This window comes from Chrysoperla carnea, chromosome 4, assembly GCF_905475395.1.
Source record: "Chrysoperla carnea chromosome 4, inChrCarn1.1, whole genome shotgun sequence".
Taxonomy (NCBI): Eukaryota; Metazoa; Arthropoda; class Insecta; order Neuroptera; family Chrysopidae; genus Chrysoperla; species Chrysoperla carnea.
In genome coordinates, this window is record NC_058340.1 from 44035762 (window position 1) to 44058338 (window position 22577).

The window sequence follows — 22577 nt, forward strand, 5'->3', positions numbered from 1 at the left end:
TAATACTTACCTTCACTAAATAATTAATTAATTAATAATTTTGTTCTAAAAGAAAAAATAGGATACAAAATTTAAAAAATAAAACAAAATTTAAAATATATAACGATTTTATTTATTTATAACAACAAAAAATGTTTTTAATTTTCATGAAAAATCATATTGTACATTTTCATAAAACAAATTAACAGAGATTCTTCTTTTCTTATTAAAGTTTTTATCAAAATAAGTAAAATTCTTTCACTTTTATATAATAATAATAATAATAAAAGGTGTCCCAACGGAAGGGACACTTTTTAGGTGTCCCAGTGATCCAACGGAATTACGGAATAAAAATAGGTTGACTCTACTGGCAGCCCTCATTCGTTAATCCACAACATAGAGATAACAATTCCAACAACCACATGCCCTTTTAGACGACCCATTTAGCCGATAGAAAAAAGAACGTTCATTTTCTGTAACATTATTGCAATTTTCTGTACCTACTTTTATAAATCTCTGTGGATAAAATTAATTAAATACAAATATAAGATATTATAACTTTGATTACAAAACAATGGAAATTTAAGAAAAAGGACTTAACATCATTTAAAATCAATAAGAATACTTTTATTACGGTATTACTGCAAAAATACGTTAGAAACTTTTTTTCTACAGCGGCAACGGAGACACTTAACAATTATGATGAAATATTAATAAGAGCCGATTATTTTTCCAGCATCTACTGTAATTACAATTAATTGTTTTTTATGCATTAAATGACGATAATAATTATAATTATTATACATTTTCTTGGAGGTGTGTCTTGTATAACTTAAATATTTCACAACTGATTTGCTCTATTTCTTTCTAGGGCAAAATTTTTTTAGCCACTAAGTCGCTTTATATATGTTAATGGCATGACGACCTTGGAATCTCATAATGATTGCTATTAACCCTTAATTAAACGCATGGGGTCAAGACAATTTCTAATCAAAAAAAAATTAGTGTTTAGAACGCGACAGCACTCTTTCTAGCTTCCTACCTCCCGCGGGGTACGCAAATCATTTGCGAACAGACCACCAACGCGTACGTACGCGTCGCTGCTCTCTTGGGTACACCCCATGCGACCAATTACGCAAATTTTAGAAATGATGAATCATGTAAATTTTTTTGTTTTATGTTTTCAATTATTTTAAGAGAAAGCTATATTTTTATTTTTCTATTATGATTTCAATAAACCATTTAATAATTTTTGATTTTAAATATTCCTTCCACTCCAATTTTATTCATAACTTTGGGGTCAGATGTGACCCGATGCGACTATTTGTATGACTTTCTTAATGCGCCTAATTAAGGGTTAATAATAATGGACAGTGACTAATTCTTGGGATAGCAGCGTAGCGATCTGATTTTTTCCATAAAAATTATTAAAAAATACAAAGATGCATTTTTGGTAAGTAATACGAACCGCTATAATTTCCAACAAACATCTCGGACTCAGGCCATAGTTTTCGTTATCTAATTATTCTTGAATAGTTTAAATCTAACTCTTCGGAACCGAAGATGGTTTCAGGGCATGTTAATAGAAATCAAATCGATTCATTTCAATGAGATTAAATCGGAAATTTCTTATCCATTTCAAGATAATTTCTGACTCATTTCAAACGGAATATGGAATTCAATTGGGTTTTTAATCAAGATTAATATTTGATTTATATTTGAAATTAATCATTTATTAAACTTTTTTTACAATAATATAATTCAACAAAGAAATATATGTAACTTTGGATATTTTTTAGTGCTCATGTATAAACTTGCAATATATTTTTATAATCTAATCACTAAAAAAATTATCAAATTATTATGCATAATTTATATTATAATAAAATAATTTCATACAATCTAAATACTATGATTGTTTTATTTTATTTATTATTTTAGAAATTTAAATTTAGTTTTTATGGAATTTACAACAACAACAAAATTGACAATGATGATACCTTTTTTATGAATGGCATTTAAAAAATATTGCATAAAATTTCATCTGCCGATTTACGTATAATTTTTAAATATTGAATAAAAATGTTTTTTCATTTTATGACAATTTTGCTCTGCATTGTATATTTAAATCTTAAGACTTCATAAGATTAGACCATAAATGTAATACTCCTGTGTCTCGTGTTCTCTATCCTCGGAGTGACTAAGCCTTTTCTGTGTATCTGCTACTGTTGTTTTAGAGTCTCTAGGCTTAAAGCCTGTCAAATATATTGTGATACATAAGTGAATTTTACTTTAAAATGTATTCAAAGGGTATCCACAACTAGCATAATGAAAAATAAATGAAAACTATTGGCCATGGTTAGCAACGCCACGCTTAGTCACCCCCTTATACATTTTCAATATCCGTGGCTTTATAACTTCTTACGCAGATCAATAAACCGTAAACTTCATTATGTTAATACATAAATAGCCTTGACATGAAAATATAATTTTGTTTAATAATTTACTAACAAAATTTTCTATATCTGCAAAAATGAATGTATAAATTTTTCACTGAGGTATTACAAGACCTATAATTTAAAACTTACGACAACAATATTTAAAAAGGCACGTTCTAATGTACCTACATATTACATCATTTATTATCTAACATGCGGTTCCTTAGCTAGAAATAAGATCTATTATTCTGAAAAAAGTATGAAACTTGTCATGCAAGTAGGTTTGATGCACATATTTCAATATAGAGATGAAAACATACACCATGGCTAGTTTTTTTCTGGAAGTTAATTCCCATGTATGTGTTAAAATTCAGTTTTTTCTTGTTAATTTCTGTTATAAAATTTTAAAACAAATTTTTTTTTTGGTCAAAGTTTGTACGAAAAGCTTTTTATCAACATAGATCTTCAGAAAATTATAAAGTGACGGATTTACTCATTTTTTCCTTTTGAGTATTATACAGTCAAGCTAATCTGAATCCCTAGCCAAGCTGGGGTGAGTAAATGAAGCAGTAGATTTCGCTAACACCATTGATTCTTCTCAAACAACACTCTAAACGACTTGTCCGATCCACCTTTGATTCTGACATCTCCATGATATTTCAAATTCAAGACGGCTAACGTATCTTGATAATTGTCAATGTACGACTAACATATCTTGATCATTGTCAATTGAAATACAGGATGCATTTTTTTCAAGGAATTCATTGACGAAGCCAAGTATTGAATGTTTCGGAAGACAATCTCTATAGCTTCATTTACTTCTAACAGAAATAAACACGCTTGAAGTAGGTAGATAAAAAATATCTGTAAGACAAGTTGCATTGCTTTCTTTGGAAATAGATCGTATCAACTATTAGCTAACGAACCGTAATATAATGAAAAATATGTTTTTTTTTTAAGTTCCCTAACTTTAGAAATTATTTTATTTGAGACAATCAATGCACTAGACACAATACACTGTTCAACATAGCCGTAAGTAAGATTTATTTATACACCGAGTATATTGATCACTGTATTTTTTTTATTATTTTTAAATAAGCGAAATATTATTACAGATTAAATATTATAAATTTAATTAAACGAAGGGCAATCGGATTAAAGTTATATGACCTCAGAAACTTTCATTTTAATTTATAAATCGTTGGTCCGTAGATACGACTGTCGGGTAGATTCAAGTTTTTACTTTGGTCGCCTTTTTTACTAAGGTGTCAATACGATTTATTCGAATCTATTGTTACAATCGGTATGTTTACAACCATGCAATCAATTTTAGTTGCCATGTTTGGTTCTGTGGCGAGTTCATATTTGGTCGTATGAAGTGCTTTTAATCATACCATCGACTAGTATATTCTGTCGTGGCGAATCTACCCGAATAACACATCTTAATTTACACCGATTGTCGCCCAAAATGTGCATAAGCATTTACATTATTCTCAAAAACTAATAAAATATAGGTATTATTTTTAAGTACGATCGAATTGTATGACTAAAAGAAAATTAAATTGCACATAATATCTGATTGAATTTTTTTCTGATATGTTCAATATTAGATTCGAGTAGAATCCTGTAAAAAATACAGAATTATTTATTTTACTAATTCGAATGACATTACAAAGTTTATTATTACAGGTTAAGTAGAATATTATTGTAAATTTAGGATATTTCTAATTTTTTTATTTAAAAACTCGCTTTTGTTTACAGTCTTTCAGGACGTTTCATATTTTTTTGAAACACTATTTTATACTTAAAATATCGATTATCTGAAATCGATTGTTTTAGGAAGGATAATCATTATTAAGAAGCGAGAAAATGAAATTATTATCTCAATACTACTTTACAACTAAATCGACCTATTTTCAGCATCACCGCCTCAGTAATCGCGAACATTATCAACTATATGGTATAATTTAAAATAGAAAGCAAATTTTGAATATTTTAGACTGTCCAATAATTTGGGTTGATCCAATGAAAGAGAAGATTGTCGATTTCTACTCAATTTTTTCTTACGTAGTTAACTCTAATAAAAATCCTGCAATCAAACTTTCGATATTGTTATTTTGTATAACATAATGTTCCAATAAAATACGATTATTGTTCAAATATTATAAACAAAATTATTACCAGCTCTCCGTCCCGTTGTTTAGATTAGCACAACCTTTGAAATACAAAATAATGTTTGTTTTAGCTTTCATAATATGATACTCTTATTTATTAGAATATAAATTAGTTTTAGAGAAATATAAATTATTTATACACGAAAAAAAATGTATATTGCAATATAATTTATATAATTTAATATTATAAAAATTTTCCATGTTATTCCAGATTATTTTAAGTATTAATTTTCACCAATAAAAAATTACTTTCTTAGAAAAAATACTTTTTCAGTATTAATAAAAATACAATACAACTTTTTGTAGATATAATAATTATGTGAAAAAATTTAAATTTTTTTGTTAAATTTAAATTATGTGAGTGTCTTTTGTTTTTGTACAATTTTTAAATTTTTTGAAATGATCTTCATTAAAATTTAAATTCAGTTTTCAACAATATTTTTAACTGAAACCTGTTAATAATATTTTGACTATAACAACCAATTTCTAACTTTCAAAGAAATTTTTTTAATTTTAATAATTCGAAAATTTTTTCTCCCCTAATCTGCTCCATATATTTTCTAGATTACATTTTTGATTAACTAATTTTATTAACGTTTTGGAAAAAAAAGATTCAAGTTCTAGTAAAATACTTTTATACATAAATCAATATACACTAACCGGCCCAAAAATTACCAAAGCGCACCAACAACCTCATAATTTAACTATTTTCAAGCAGTAGGATGAGCTTGAAAGTAATTTTAAGCCAGAATTACGGTTATAAGTAGTGGGGAGGAGAAAGAAACGATGTCTCATCTTCTATGTCACTCCCAGCTCTTGCTATGAGGAGATGAATTTACTTGAGCCAGCCTTTCTTTGACAACCAGTCCGACCTTAAGTCCCTTGACGTCAACGCTGCTGCTTTTTTTAAACAGCACCAAAAAGCCCCTCCTCGACCACTACTCCATGAACCGGTATCACAACGGACCCTTTGGTCTAAGTATATCTCACTTCAGAATACACCCACTCTAACATAACATAACCTACGGTTATAAGTGGTATTTTTAGAATCAGGACCAAATTCAATATGTATTGATTTTACATTTGAAAATACTGCAACGTTCTTCAATATCCTACTGCAGAAAGTGTTAGAAAAGATGGAATGGGGCTAAAAACATTAAGAGAAATATTCTAAACACTACTGGCTGAATGAATTGCTGCCTGCGTCGCCCCTATTTTTGTCAACCTTTAATTTGTAAAAATTTTCAAAGTAATAATTAATTATATTTTAGAAAAACATGCAAGTTTTATTACAAATTTTTAAGTTGACACTTGTAAAAGCAATTGCATGTTTTTCTAAAATTCATCATTTAGGTTCAAGTTAAAAAATTCCTTGCCTGTTTAACATTAACTTATTGCCTTTCTCACCTTCCCGGTAAGTGTATATTTTAAAAATTTTACTAATCTTATAAAAACATAAATATACAATAAACCGAAACTACGGATTTATTTTTAATGGGACGGATTCCCGTGGCATTTTTTTTTCAATATAATATAGAATAAAATATAAATAAATAAAAAGATTTAAATAATTTTGATAATATGAAATGAATAATTAAAATTAATACAATAATAATGATAATAATAATAATAGCTGACAAGATTCAGAATTTAAATAAATCTGTAAAATAGACAAATACTCTCGAATCATGTTAGTAATATACATTCGAAACAATATTCTCATACCTCAAATCATTCGACATACCATGTTAGTCTCAATAAAAACAATTTATAATATTCATAAATTAAAAAATAATAATTTTCTAAATATAATTTAAATTTAACATTTTCCATGTACTTCAGTCATTTAAAAAAAAATACACTTGGTATTATTTCAAAACATGTTATGTCATGGTCTTATACGCTAGTGTGATAATCATTTTTTTCGTTTCTCTCATTCGATTTTAAAATACTCTCAGCTCTACAGAGATCGTCGATCATTTTCTACTTATCATCTTATTTTTTTCGTACAAAACAATATTAATCCAAACCAAATGCTTCTCCGTATGTTAATTAGGATTACAGGATTAATGTTTCCAAGAAGGTGTGCCACTATAAAAAGCGGTAGATTTGGATTTTTGTACATTTGTAACGAAATCAAAAGCATGATTTGGTGATAGCGTTAAATTAAAATAAAAGAAGAATTCAAAATTAAATCAAAAATAAAAAGAATAAATTTAAAGATTTGAATTTTTATTTGAAAAAAGATAGATTAAAAAAATGTGCAGATATCTATGGCTAAAATATGAGATCCGGTAAACATCGCCGTTGGTATGCACGTATTTGTGTGTAATTACACCTATAGGATCTCAATTCTTTAACCGATTATGACGAGAATCGTTTCTAATCGATTCATCAACTATCTGAAAATGTTTTTTTTAAATCTTTCCTGATGGTTTTGAAGGAATCATTTCTGTTGCTCCTCCTTTGTATTCTCAATTTAAAAATCATTACATATCGAAAAAGTTGATTCCTTCTTTTCTATTTAAGTATTTCTTCTTCTTTCTTTCGGTTTGGCTTGCTTAATTGCTATCGTATAATAAATGTTCTTAAAATACAGCATTAAAAAAAGTATAACACAAGACAGCAGTTTAAAATATATTGGTCTGTTTAAAAAAAAAACCTTAAACTCTTTTCTCCAAGAGAGAAAATTGAGGACTGCGTGTAACCGTGTTGCCACCCCTGCCATCGGACACTGGCTTGATGAGATAAACATAAAAAATTATTACCACAGCTGGGAAGATATTATAAATAACAAAACTTGTAAAATACCAAGTACATTTCACTATTGAAATACCAAAAAAAAAAACCTTTTGACAAAATGACATTTCAAAAATAAAATAAAAAGATACGATTATCAGTATCACAGTGTATATTATTTCTATGTTTTTTTAAAAATAATTTTCGTAATGTCCCCTCTTCTTCAATCTTACTGACTCGATGTGATGACTGTTTGATTTAATCAATGATTTAAGTGACATAATTAACATGGCGAATATTTTAAAATAGTCACAGCCCTACCAAAACCAAATTACATTCATGATGTCACATGAAATACTGGTCCAATGCGTAAGAATACTCTTCGTAACACTGATCGTAGTTCAGCTTTTAGATCAAAACACACTACTTCACATAGTAATGGATAATAATTCGATACGTGTATTGCAAACTGAAAAACAAAAATAAATTATTAGTTAATTTTTCGTATGAAGTTGACAATGAACTGAGTTACTTATTTAAATATCCTGCATTTAGTTTATCAATGTTTAAACTATTTATAATTATTCAAATTGTTAAATTACACACAAAATACAGGGTGTTTCTATCAGATATCTCAAAATAAGTCAATTTAGCTGAACTAAACTTAGTACCAACTTGCTTATTTTGAGAGCTAGGCGGTCCTAACTATAATTTTTTATTTTAATGGAAAATATAGTATCCAATAATTGCAGTACTAAAAATTTAAATAATGAAAACAACTTACCCGATCATCTGCCATTTTCAATATTCTAGTTAAAATTAATAGTAATAACGAGGTCCAAGCGTCACGATGAGCTTCACTCTGCAACGACAAAAAATATTCTAAGGCTTCGCGACATATAGAAATCAATCGATGTTCAATTTCTTTCCAATCATCACGACGATTTTCATCACTGTACGTTTTAAATAATATTCGTAATACGCATGCTAAACTTTGTGTCTCTTGTTTTAGCAAGCTCGGTTTGGATGGTGTACGAAAACCAGCTTTCCACAAAGCTTCACGTTGTTCATGATTCGAATTGAATGCTTTTGCAAATCGATGTGATCGTATCAAACATTCTGTTAGTGATAGCAAATGTTTTGTGGATAATAATCGATACATGCCTTGTTCTTCACGTTGACACTGTGCCGTGGCATCAACAACATTCGCATCACCAGCTAAATCTGCGGCCGCTAATGCTAAAGTTTCTGCATCTTCTTTACGTGATGTCGCCGGGAAAAATACAATATTATCAATAGTTTGAATTAATTCTAATTGTACTACACATTTGATTAATAATCCAGGAAAGATTGTATCATCCCCAGGCATATTCCATTCAGATGATATTGTATTCCCACTAACAGAGGGACTACGTTTAAGAATACCTTGTCGATGAGTTGGGCCATCACCATTTAATTCAGGGATATGATGATCCGGTTTCCATGTTAATAAAGCGGATGGAATCGTTGAATTAAATATATCAAGCATACATTGACACGTCTTTTCCCATGTGGAATCATCAAATTTTGATCCATTTGATATGACTAAATTTTCTAAACAATTTGTACCAGATCTAGCCAATTGTTCATTGCTTTGTTGAACACACCAATGTAACTGAGAATATAACTCCCCTAGTAATAAATTTCCTAAGATTTCAAAATATTGTGTAAAAACATCAATTATTGCGTATAACGCATGATTGCATGTAGTTGTCATCCATTCTGCTTTTTCCGTGTGATGTTCGGGTAATTTCATGTTATCAAATATTCGAAATAGTACATTAAATAAATCTCGCCACCAATGTGCTTTGAATGTATCACCATATGTTTTAACAATTTCGAATAAAACAGTTAAAGCACGCGTACGTACATCTAATTTGCAACGACTTACAACACAACTTAGTGAAAATAATAATGGAAACCAACCTCGTACCCAAATACGATCACTTTCTGGAACAGCAACATCTGTTTCTATAACAGCATATTCAGCAAATAATTGTGGTGAAGCATTTACAGTCACCGCACACGATCGTACCAAGCGTATAGCTTCCATACTTGTATCCGGAAATCTTGCATTACAAGCAAATTCCGATAAACATTTAACCGCATCTTGAAATGAATCAATCATCGCCGGAAAATGGATTGCATATAATTCTGTAATAATTTTCCCAGTAGTTTGAAAAGCTAACTCTACAATCCCTTCATCATGATCACTTGCAGCTAAATGAAAAACTGAGAAAATATTTTTCCATCCTGATCGAATATTATGTGCTTGAGAGTTCACCATCTGTGCAATACATCTTACAACCATGTCTCGAATTGTAGCCGAATTATTCTTTTTCATGATATGCTCAAAGGGTCGAAGAAAATCTTTTTGAAAATTATAATTTGCAAATTCACCTTTTTCAATAAACTTCATAGACAATTGTCGTAAACTGTCAACGGAAAATATGGCAATTTCTTCATTTGGATTACACCCAACTGCATTAAAATGATCACCCAAAACTTGCCATATTCTAGACCATTGTAAACGAATACGACCCATATTATAGTAGGCAATTTCCACAATTTTTTGCAATGAAAACATTCGTGGATGTGACGTGTTCGATAATTCATCAAGGGATACATGACAAAGCGCTTTAACAAACTCAACAATGGCATCACCATCTAAGCGAGTGGATCCAGTAAATATTCTATCAACAGCGACTACCACACTTTGTGAACTAGTTTCGCCAATATGTTCTCGTACACCTGGTTCTAAGCCTGCGGATAAATATTGTGGCCGAACTCCGGTACCAATTAATTGCGCTAATTCTAGTTGTGATATGCATTTTACAATATCCAACCAACTAGATCCCAGATAATTTCCATCGGTATGCGCAACCGTTATTAATGTTTTAATTGTATCGATATTTTTCGCTTTCATTTCTGTTAATGGAGAATTAGCTGTGAGTAGAGTAAATCTAGCTAAAGCTTGAACATAAGCGTCACGTTCTAATGACATATGAAATATGCAAGCTATTCGTACGGCACATCGAATACCATCCAAACACAATGTTGCAATGTCTGTAGCATCACAATCTTGTAAACCCACACTAAAAGCAGCTAAAAATGGAGTCCATGCCATTTTAAACATTGGGCGTACGTGTTCAAGATGTTTTGCTGATGTAAATGGTGCCTAATTAAAGTAAATTAAATAATTACCAACAGTGTATAAAAATTAAAAAAAAAAAAAAAAAAAAAAAAAAAAAAAAAAAAAAAAACGTTAATAATGCTTACCTGAACATGAGAGACAGATTCCATAAGATTTTTCGCAGCTGTTGAAATCACTTCCATTTCCATATTCCATAAAACTTTACGTCGGCGTTCACTAATTGCTTGTTTACCAGCATTACGACTTAAAGTCCCTGAAGTACAACGCATTTTTATCTCATGTCCAGCAATTTCATCATAAATTTGCGATAGATATTCTTCAGGTAGATCTTGACTATCATTAATACCACGATTCATTTTAATATATTGTTCTTTAGTCATTTTATTCTTTACTTGCGGAGAATGCAAATCTGTGGTTAACATAATTATTGAGAATCCGAGTACGTAAGCGGTATCAGCACTAGCGAATACACCATTATTTGGATTACATTCCACATATCTACTAGCAAATTTTTCCATTAAACGATCAATTTTTTGTGCTTCACCTGGTAATCGAAATCCATCAAGAAAATATCGTAATGCAGCTACTAAATCTTGATCAGCAAAATTCAGATAATCGATATATGCGTACATAACTTCTTTCGCAAAATCATCATTATCGCCTAAGAAATCACCAATATACACTTTGTTTAATCGGTCATCTGTATGTAACCATTGGGCCACATCAGCTACTGTTGGTCCTAAAAGCCCACGTTCCTGTAATTTAAAAAAGTTGACCAAGTGTAGGTCGTTTGCTCAAAAATAATTGCACAGATTAAAAATTAGGTAGGGGTTATTAGCTCATAAAAGGACTTTTTCTAACGTGGCAGAAAGCCTGTATTGGAAAGCATGTATAAACAATATTTTGAAATATTAATGATTGAACAGAAATTATATATTTATTTAAAAATAAAATGGCCACAAAGAAAACTTACTTGTAGAAATTGAATTCCTTTTTTCGGTTTTCGATTAAATAAATCAATACCAGCTTGCCAAACTTCTTTTTGATGTTTTAACACTTCCAATTGTTCTGGAGAATCTAAAACTTCACGATTACCACCACTACTCTCTGCGCTATTAATACTATTCGTCGATCCTCCATGAGAAGCCAAACTTGGTGCTTGATTTCCAACAATATGACTCTCTGTGTCACCATCACCACCGATACCGCCCGTTGTATGATCAGAAAGTGTACTCTGTGTATTCGGATTTATATATAATTCTTTGCTCCATTCTACCATACACTTTAAAATTGAAACTAAACATTCTAAACCACGAACACGCATGGCTTTCTCTTGCCCAGGAGTGGCACCTAATTCCAGTGCATGTCGACCTTGTGCAATCTTTGAAAGATCATTAACAAGTCGTTCAAATAAATTCGCTGCTGATAAATCACAATCATAATTTACATAAATATCAACCACACTTTGTGCATCCGCACAAATTCGTGTTAAGGCTTGGATTACCATCCATTTGTGTTCAAACGTTGAACTAGACGTTTCCAAAATATTCAAGAAGATTTCTTTGAAAAATACTTCAATTTGCATTTTTAAGTGCATTTTGAAATTTGATAAAAGTGCTAGGAAAATTGCTAAAGACAATTCAAAAACTTCTGGTACCGAACTAACACCATTTTTCGATAAGGCAACGCATAAATATTGTTTAATAGCCGTAATAAACATTTCATTCGATTGAAAAACGGGTCCAGCATTTTGTAAAATGGACAGAAGTAAATGTAATGATAAAATTTTTGAACGTAATTCATGAGATTTTGGATCTGGGGTACCATCTGGTAATGGTTTCATTGATAATTTACATAGTGCACGAAAGACCAAGAACGCATCTTTTTGTAATACATGTGCAAATTTTGTCGTAACTGCAATATCACTCTCACTATTATGAGTTTCGACACTATCTTGTGATGTGGCCCGAGTTAGATTGGTCACGGAACCAGTGTTTGGTTTTAAATCGTTAGACTCAATACTTCGTGTCATTTCGGAATTCGAAACGGAATTCGGAATTGTTTCATGATTTTCGATACTTGTGTTTGTCATTGTATCTGATTGGTTTTCATCATTACCCGACTCCAAAAATGGATTCTGCGATATTTCTAGCTCAGCTTCAGTTGGAGAAGTTTCTTCAATATTTTCGTTATTAGTTTTACTTTCTGCGATCAGCATTGCATTATTTATAATATCTGTTATAATTTCGTTGACAACATTTTCTGTTGTTTCTGTCGGAGTTTCTGGTTCAGATATCTGTGATGTTTGTAATTCAGATTCTTGTTGCTGAGGTTCCTCTGATTGTTGAGGTTCTGCAGGTAGTGATTGCGTTTGTTGATCTACACTAGCATCCAAGGCTTGATTTTCCATACGAGCAAATATTACATTCAACATTTGAGTTAGTGTTGCTCTAGCTGTAGTTTGATTTATTAAATTTTTACTTGCTAAGTATATGTTGTAGCAAGTGCGTACCGCCAGCAGGACGGTTCCTTCGTGGACTTCAACATGTTGAGATGTTACAACTGTTAACAATGCTTTTATTATTTGTAATTGAACACCTTCATCTGTATTTGGACCTACATCAATTATAACACAAAATCGTTTATAGTTATTACTATAATCAATCTTAAATTCTACTGACTGTCTCAAAAACGGTAGGCAGTTAAACTTATAAAATTTTATACAGAATTGGGCATAATAAACAAGTTTTTATTTATCGCAAAGTATTCTGCCATTAAAAATGGATGGGTGGAAATGGAATGGTATGTCCTGTAATTTTTGTTGCAATATTTCCCAATCAGTGACTGTGATTCAGCGTGAATTTCGTCGGGGATTTATAAAAAAAAAAATTACGCTCTTTCCGTCCGAAACATAATCTTACATTGCGTTAATAATATTCGAAAAGAAAGCTCAATAATGTAAGAGAATTCTTTTTCATTATAGAGTCATAGATTATTAATCTAACGTAAGATTATGACTCGGGCGGCATCATATGTGGATATGTGTTGATATAACGTACACGATAGTGGTAATTCCGTTATGACCACTAAAAAAATGCTTTGAGTAAAGGAACGTACCGGCATAGCTTTCTCTTTTCTAATAAACAGTTTTCGATTAAAAAACACTTGGTTTTTATCCCTGCCCTGTAAATATAAAATGCTCTAATTTGATTTCTATGGTTGAAAATTTCTTCAACAACACTTTTTAGGAAAAAAACAATCAAAATAAGAGTCGTTTTACTTAGAAGAGGACATCTTACGAATATCTTGAATTGACACTGACTTTCAAAATTGTTTAAAACCTAAATTAGTATAGATAACTTTTAAATTAACAAATTTCCAAAGCAACATTTGTTCCAAAAATCCAATAAATCGAATTGTTCCCAACAAGCTGAAGTAAATAAATCTGAGTATATCACAATATACTAAAATAAATACTTGGAATCATAATTTGATTTAACAATATCATTTTCCGTTTTCGAGACATTCTTTACGTATAAACAAAATAATATATATATTACCGGTGAAACAAGCACAAATTGTTTCCACAATACGATTGATGAGTAAACGTCCTGGACATGTTGAATCAGGTACGTTGCCAGTTAAATGACCATATGCGATTAATTTTTGTAGACAATCTAATGCAGTGACCACAATGCGATTTGATTTACTTTGACATGCCAATTCAAATGGTAAAAAGTATGATTCTGTTGTTGTAGCATTTGCGTTACCGCTTCGAGGTAATGGTAATGCAGCTGACACATCCTTATTATCTTCGCCATTTTCTTTTAATTCCTTTTTTATACCCTCTATATTACGAGATAAATATATTAGTTGTAGTCGTTTTCTATTCAGAATTACTTAGGCTAGATTAAAATTATGGTAAATTATTTAAAAAGCTTTTGTACTGCGTCAAATTTGATCCATTGTACAATCTTTCCTACGAAGATATTACACGAATCCAGTAATCATTTCACCTGGTTTGAGATTTTCCTAGCACAAATACATGATTGTTTTGAGAAAGATAAAATCTACACACTTCACTCCATGCAAAATTGCCTGCATATGTTTATAGACTCAACAGTGGTCTAGTTAGTATTCTCAGTTGGTTCGGTCCGAGTTATAAGAGTTCGAAAGCCATCTCCTTTATATCAAAAAGAGATATTTTTTAAAATGAAGCTATATTACCGTTCATCCTTCATCTGTATGTAAGTATAAATGAAAAATAAGGGAGCGATTTTACGTTTACAACTATTTATTAAAATTTTATTTTATTTTCAATATTAAAAGGATAGAGTCACAAAAACAGAGGTACAAACTTTTGCCCCAAATTTTAGCAGAAGGGAAAATTCGAAAAACTATTTTGTATTTCAAATAACAAAAAAAGCAAACCCAACCTAACTCTACCCAAAATCAATCTCACAGTTCAATAAAATGTATTTATAGCAACTTTTGCAAATATTAGCAAAAAAATGTTCACCCTTTTCAGACCTTTGGGTGAGATTTGAGCGATATCATTATGTACTACATAAAAGAATATCTGATAAAATTTGTCGAAAGTCCAGCATTTTACTTCGAACGTAGTTTTACAAATCATTATACAAACCATATTAGTAGAAGCTGCACATGTAACCTTTTTATAAGAGGCGCTAACATGGCGTAGATTCGAGAATGGGCAAACTACAATTGTTTTCAAGATAAATGGGCCGGGCCGCCTTAAGCTACGAAACCAGTCACAGCGAGTTTTGTATAGCAAGCATATGAGATCGATATTCTGTTTACAACATATGGCGGCAACATGTTTAAAATTGAATAACGCATCGACAAAAATATCATCCAAATAAAGTCGGGACAGTGGGCAAGCAGCTAATTATATCCAGAACAATAACTGGTAGAATTTCTCTATTAGTTAAATTTAGGAAACGAAATAAAAATCTCAAATAAAAACAAGAAGTTGTAATGTACAAAAATTCTGTAATCGAAAAAATTTTCTTAGATTGCATGGTTTTCTCAGTCACCAAATGATCTAATTTAGCAAAAATCTGAGCATAAAATAATATTTAATTAAGCGTACGTTGTGAAAAATAATTTTTAAATAATTTATTAAGCTTTTTAAATAAATTTGCATTAAAACTTGATTAATATTTATTTACATATTAAACAGAAAGAGATAAAAGGGAAATTACCTAATGCCACCTCACATGCTCGTTTTAATTGTGAATGATGAGATCGCTTAATATCTTTGTCAGCTAAAATTTTTTCTAATGCCCTAACTATAAACATTTCTTTGGTTTTTGAATTACTTTGCATTGTTAAACCAAAAAGATCAATAAAATTGAATATTGTCAATTGTCAGTAGACATTCCAATACACTTCATTTTTCAATGTTAAATCGTATAAAATTTACTTTCATTTATTCAACGATTTATTTTTTATATAACATAATTACACCATTATAAATGTATATAAGCAATTAATCTTAATGAATTTATATACGCAATTTTCATTTAAAATAAATTTTAAAATGTGGTTCACTCTTATTATTTATTTTTTAATTCATTTTAGAATTTTTTTTTGACAAACACTCTTACGTTTATTTTACATACTAAAAATTATGACATGAAAAGCTGCCAACCATTGCCAACTAAATAGAAAAAACGTCAAATATTTATTATACGTGTCATATTAATTTAAATTATACCGCGAAATCAAGTTTGAATGTTTAGATTAATTTATAAAGCTACTTAGTCTAATATGTTCGAATATACTTGATAAAATTGTAACTTTTTATGCTAATATAATTAACATTTTATAGTGATAAGACAAAAAATTTTTTGCAAAATTATTATCATATGTAAATTATCAATTCTTGATTTTATACAATATAGTTAGTCTAATTTATATAGAACAAGTGAAAACAAACAATTGACTGAGTTCATTGTTGAAATACCATGCAGAGACAGAGTAGATTACACTGTCACTTTACGCATGCATACATGTCACACATACATAACTGATACTCCTATATAATACATACTATAAAATTTGCGCTCTCACGGGTAAGCAGTTATGTTTACGAAAAAATATTTGGAACATGGAATATTTGTTTATTTTTTTATAAGGAACATGTTTTACATTTAAACTTTTATTCTATCTCTAACGGTTTACAAGATAAGTCCTACGGACCGAAGACCCAATTGACCTATGTTGCTCCTTTACGAACTCGACCTCACTTTTTATGCCCTGAGCACGCTATAAAAATTTTAGCTGGATATCTGAGATCGTTTTCCAGTTATCTTGCTGACAGGTGGATAAACGGATAGACAAATGGAAATGAACTAATTAGATGATTTTATGAACACTTATAATAGACTTGTGTTCATATCATCAATATTTCTAAACGTTACAAACTTGGGACTAAAATTATATACTTGATATATATTTCATATAAACACGGTAAAAAAATCAGCCCAAGGAAATGAAATTTCCAATTATTTAATTGTAATCGCATTCATTTCAGTGGACAGTTCGTATATCGCTCGCCGCCTGTCACGTGCGGTATGAATTTACTATGAAAAGCATTTCAAAATCACAATTTTGGATTTGAAATTTTAATATCGATTGATTAAATTATTTCGATGAGTAAAGTAAGGTACTTGGTGGCAGCCACAAGGCAGCAGGTAAATGTTTGGGAGTACAGTCACAGAAAAAGATTCTGGATCAAAGGATAGAAGAAAAATATTTTCTGATTCCAAAATCTAGACTTGAAAGCTCGCTGAGAGTTAAATTCGATTAAATATTTAATACAATTGTTGATTTTAAAACTATAGTAACTAAATCAGCCAAATAGATTTTATAATATAAAGAATATTTAAACAATTAGATGTCATGTTAGTTGTGCTGTCTTATTTACAACATTTGTCAAACGACTTTGTTGACTTTTCGTCTTTTCATTATAATTTCACTATACATAAACATAGTGATCACTGATTAGAATAGAATATGGAACTTTTTTCATATTAACAAATAATATCATATGACTAGTAATTGTTCAATCGTTAACTAATCAACACAATCCAATGAAATTGTTATGAAAACAAACCAAAAAAATAATCGTTTGAATCACGATTTAAAAAACATGATTTAGCATAGTGGATTATTAAGGTTATCTCATTTCAATTGACATTTTGTGTCTTTGTTTAAGTAATAAATAAATTTTTAGTTTGTTGGTGTCTAGAATAATATATGTATGAATACATATTCTAGATGTGAACACAAAAATTAATATATTGTGCTGTTTATTTAATTCCAATTAATTTAAGATTTTCATTTAAAAAATGAGTACAACAGCTTCTGCACCAAAATATAATGAAAAACCTCCACCATATACACCAACAGCAAGTAATGGTGTTCCTCTACCAACGTATCAACAAGCACCAGGTATACAAAATTTATATAAACAATACGTTTTGTTAATTGCAGTTTTCCTGTTAATCACAAAAAATTTTTTTTGCCTATAATATTGGAGACCACACAACAAAAGTTATTTTATGGACACCTCAATAAAATAATTTGTAGCTCAAGTTTTAAAGATTTAGATAGACATTCAATAAAATTGAAAATATATTATACTGTATATAAAAATTCTGAATTAAATGCGATTTTTGAGTTCAATATGTTAACTTCGAAATTCTTCAATTTTACCGTTTAATTTTATTTTGAGCACCTATATATTTTAGTCTCGGAAAACGACCTATACCAAATTATTGCTATTATTTTATAAGTCTAAAATAATTTGATTAACCGAAGCCATAATTGAACCATACAATGACCTTTTCAAATTTAATATTGGATATTAATTATAATAGATAAAAAATTAGTCATCTCGAATTTTAATACAGGATGTGCCATTGAAAATTTCGTAACGTATATTATATGTTAAGTTGGAATTTCACAAAAATATAATTAGTACTTGAGGCCGCATTGAATACTGCTTTAGACTCCAATTTCGATAAAACTTGGTAATTTTGATCCAAGCATACAAAAATCGGATACATTCGATGATTAAATCCATTGGTTCTGAAAAATTGTCCAAAAATCCATTACAAAAAGCGATCTCTCTATTCGATTTCAAGTAATTTCTTAAAGAATATTTGTCTATTAGTCAAATGAACTGAATTTTTTTGTGACTTTTGGCCCTAAATACAAATCCAGCCGTAAAAACATCTGAAAAGCTACACCAAACTATTTTTTTGAAAATTTTTTAGTGAAAAAGAAATAGTATTTAGGGATGGCAGAATTCGAATATCAACCTGTCTCGGTCATATTAACCTCTGCGATATAAGTTATACTGTAATCTACAGATCTTGCAATTAAAATGTTTGTAGTTTGTATCGTTTTCTCTGACACACTGGGTACACTCTTCGAAAGTAACAGCGTATCAAATTACAAAATTAAAAATGTTTCAATATTTATTTTATATTTATTGAAAATTTATATTCAAGAAAATAAAGTTCGAAAACTGATTTATTGATGAGTTCTTACGGTTATGGTGTCAATAAAGTTTCAATCTAGGTTAGTCTAACGGGGCCAACAAATTAGTCCACGGACAGCACTCTTTTTATTAAATGATGAATACATATTTGAAACTTTGTGAGTGGCTTCTTTTTGACGAGTCTACCAAACTTTCTCTACGACTTTTTTCTAAATTACTGTATTTTCAAATGAGCATGATAATGTCATATTTAAGCTATAATCTGAAAAACACCGTAGGAAATTTGTAGGGCCACTTGATAACATTAATAATTATTAAACAATAAAATATTTTATCCCACAAAACTACTGCACCGATGAGCTTGTCTATCACCTCGAACATGCCGTACTCAAGTATTTTTGTTTTTCAATACATATATACATAGTTGTTCACTTTTGCTGAATTGTTTAATAATTATTATTGTTATCATGTGGTCATAGTGTCCGACAAATTTCTTGAGAACGATAGCCCAAGTATGACGTTATCATGCTCATTTGAAAACGCAGGCCTTTCGAAAAAAGTCGTAAAAAGTTTGGTAGACTGGCCAAAAGGAAGCCATTCACGAAGTTTCAGTATGTATTAATCATTTATCAAAAAGGATGTTGTCTCGCGGACTAAATAATTTGAACAAATCATATCATTAAATTAAACAACAAATGAAAAATTTTTGACAATTTAAATAATTTTTTGCTGGAAATAGCATCCGCAATTAAAATTAAGATGAGCATTTTTGTAGGCTGTATTATGCATTTTGTTAAAATATATTCTCTTTAGAACCTACAATAGCTAAGTTTTAAAACTACTATTAATGTTAACTAAATTACAACTAATTAATTAGACTGGTTAAAATTTGTGAGTTTTTTTACTAACGCAATTATTTTTTTCAGTGCATACTATTCCCCCCGGATATTATCCAACACCAACAGCTCATTTAACACCACTGCCAGGGAGTTATGTGACTTCATATGGTGCTACTGCAGGTGCAACACAAGTTGTAATGCCGGAAATTATAATTGTCGGTGCATGTCCAGCATGTCGTGTTGGTGTTTTAGAAGATGATTATACATGTTTAGGAATATTTTGCGCCATATTCTTTTTTCCACTTGGCATTCTATGTTGTTTATTACTTAAAAACAAACGATGTTCAAATTGTGGAGCATATTTTGGTTAATTTTAGGAATGGTATTCTAATATATTGTAAAAATATAATTGAACTTTTTATTTTTAAATATAAAAATAGCTTTGTCAAATTGATTAGCTATTATTTATTTTGAAGTTTTTTTTGTAATTAAAGTACATTCGTCCTAGCAAAAAGTCTGTAAAAATTATGAGACAACAAAAAATTTGAATGTAGATAGCTTTTAAAACAGTGGCGTAGCTACTGAAGGGCTAGCTAGTTTTTTTACAACAGAGCCTTTGATTACCTAGTTACGTCACTGTTTTAGAATGTAGAATTCTATTCTTATAGGTTTAAAAAACTTGATTTTTTGCAAAAATATTTTTTTTAAATATTTAATTTTTGTATTTATCATATTGTGAGTAATTCTCTCAAGTGTGGATGAACAACTTTCAAAACGAAATTTACTACGTTAACCTTGATCCTTTATAAAAGCCGAAGAATGTAAATTGATTGCATAAAATGGGTTTTTAAACTTTGTGAGGAAATTTTAAAAATTGAATTGAATACTAAAAATTAACTGCATTAAAATTTTAAGCCAGCTAATAATTTTGTCGAGATTGCAATGATAACATATTTAGGGTGAATGTACTTTTAACTATGTTCTAACGACCAATTTTACATTAGTCACGGATTAAAAATTAAAGGTAGTACAGATTAAAAAAATTCTGTACATAATCTAGAATTGGTAGCTGGAACATGATACTCTTAAAAGATGCAGTTAGATAAATTTTGTCACAATTTTAAACTGTGGTAATTCAATGGCTTAAACATGTCTAGAAGCTATAGAAGAGTGATTGTTGAGCTATAGAAGGGCACGTGTCCGAACTAAAATTGATAGATGATAGGAAATTGTCCTATAACAAAATTTTACACCAGTTACTTTCTCTATTGGCTCCAAGCTGTTATTACTGTATTCCTATTAAAAAAAATAATACGCTATCTAACTGCATCTTAAGGTTAAGTATTTTTTGTATTGTGCCAAAGATTTTGGTGTATGTTTTTTTTTTTCAGACAAATTTTGTCGAATTACACTAATTAATTACATTATCTTAAAAATTTTAAACTAATTTTTGATAGAAATTTTAATAGGTATATATCAAATTATTTTTCACATTTAAGGGAGTATTTGTGTGAAGTTCGTATATAAAAAGGATACCCTAATACTACCGCGGTAGCAGCTTTACTTAATCTGCAATTTCTAATTCTTAAGTGTGGAAATTACAATTTTTAAATAGACGAATTGGACCTTTTGCACACAATTAGGACTATATAAGGAGTCCCGTAATATATAAAATTCCAAGTAGAAAAGTCCTTAAATCTCAATATTGCTTTAAATGAATGAAGAGGTCTTATTATACTAAATACAAACGCGTAAACTTAACTTGTGTTTAGTGAAAGGTGGAAATGACTTTATATACTTTTACTATATAATGATAATTTTCAAAAAAGTTTCCGTATGAGTTTGAAAGGGCTTAACTAATCTAAGAAATAATATTTCTTAATCTTATTTAGCCTATGGAGCAATTATTTTTAAAGTCACATACAGGTATGGTAAATTAGCAAAAAATGCGTTGAATGAAAATTATAGAACTCGCATCGTGTGAGATTTTATAATTTAATAATTTCTGAAGAAAACACAATTTTTTAAATATCTCTTATATTTGCTGCCCTGTCCAGTAAAGGCCTATTCTTTAAGTCATTTATTTTGGGTAATTTAAAAAAAAAATAAAGACGAAAAAACGCACGTATCCATTTTACTGCGGATTCTTAAGTGTATTTTTTTTTACTAAGCTATCAAAAATAAAAGTTTCATCTTTATAATTTTTCCATTTACATTTTACAAACTCCAGTGACAAATTTTTGAATAATGGTCTAGAATTAACCCAATTTTCATTACATTTGTTAAAAGTTGTACATCAAAGCAGGGGTAGCGGAGAGAGTTTATTTTTCCCCGACACGAGATATTTTGATTAATGTTTAACGTGCAAAAATTATGTTTTTATCTTAAGCAAATCCTGTTCTCGATTTATCCCGCAGCCTCTGTATCAAAGTTGATGTGAAGACTAGAAGGAAAGACAATAAATTGTAAAATTTCAAAATTTAATTACACAAGGCGACAACGAACTTTCAAAATATTTTTACTAACTTAATAGGGCTACACAGGCCTTCCTTTCTCTTACAAAGAGTTTTTTTTTTTTTTTAAATAATAAAATAGATAGGTTGTCCAGGTTTGATCGATATGGATTTAACGCAAACAATAGTCCAAAAAATAATTCCGTAATTGATGTACGAACTTAAATTA

The 22577-nt window shown here is 29.7% G+C and overlaps 2 protein-coding genes across 3 annotated transcripts; one reads left to right on the top strand and one right to left on the bottom strand.

Moving 5' to 3' along the window:
• Positions 1 to 6437: 6437 nt before the first annotated feature.
• LOC123297296 (brefeldin A-inhibited guanine nucleotide-exchange protein 1) lies at positions 6438 to 15999 on the bottom strand. Of its 2 annotated transcripts, XM_044878903.1 has the most exons (8): positions 15749 to 15999; positions 14084 to 14371; positions 12656 to 13139; positions 11497 to 12484; positions 10649 to 11278; positions 8796 to 10547; positions 8115 to 8711; positions 6438 to 7799 (listed from the first exon to the last, which is right to left on the bottom strand). In XM_044878903.1, exons 1-8 carry the CDS (start codon positions 15870 to 15872, stop codon positions 7668 to 7670), a joined length of 4995 nt encoding a protein of 1664 aa, XP_044734838.1. In that variant the 5' UTR covers positions 15873 to 15999; the 3' UTR covers positions 6438 to 7667. The 2 variants fall into 2 exon arrangements, with proteins under 2 accessions (XP_044734838.1, XP_044734837.1); XM_044878902.1 differs by having other exon boundaries at positions 8115 to 10547; positions 11497 to 13139.
• A 1752-nt stretch (positions 16000 to 17751) lies between these two features.
• LOC123297402 (brain protein I3) lies at positions 17752 to 20706 on the top strand. The gene is made up of 2 exons (XM_044879049.1): positions 17752 to 18002; positions 19983 to 20706. The coding sequence occupies exons 1-2, from the start codon at positions 17900 to 17902 to the stop codon at positions 20264 to 20266; spliced, it is 387 nt and encodes a 128-aa protein (XP_044734984.1). The 5' UTR covers positions 17752 to 17899; the 3' UTR covers positions 20267 to 20706.
• The last annotated feature ends 1871 nt before the right edge of the window (positions 20707 to 22577 follow it).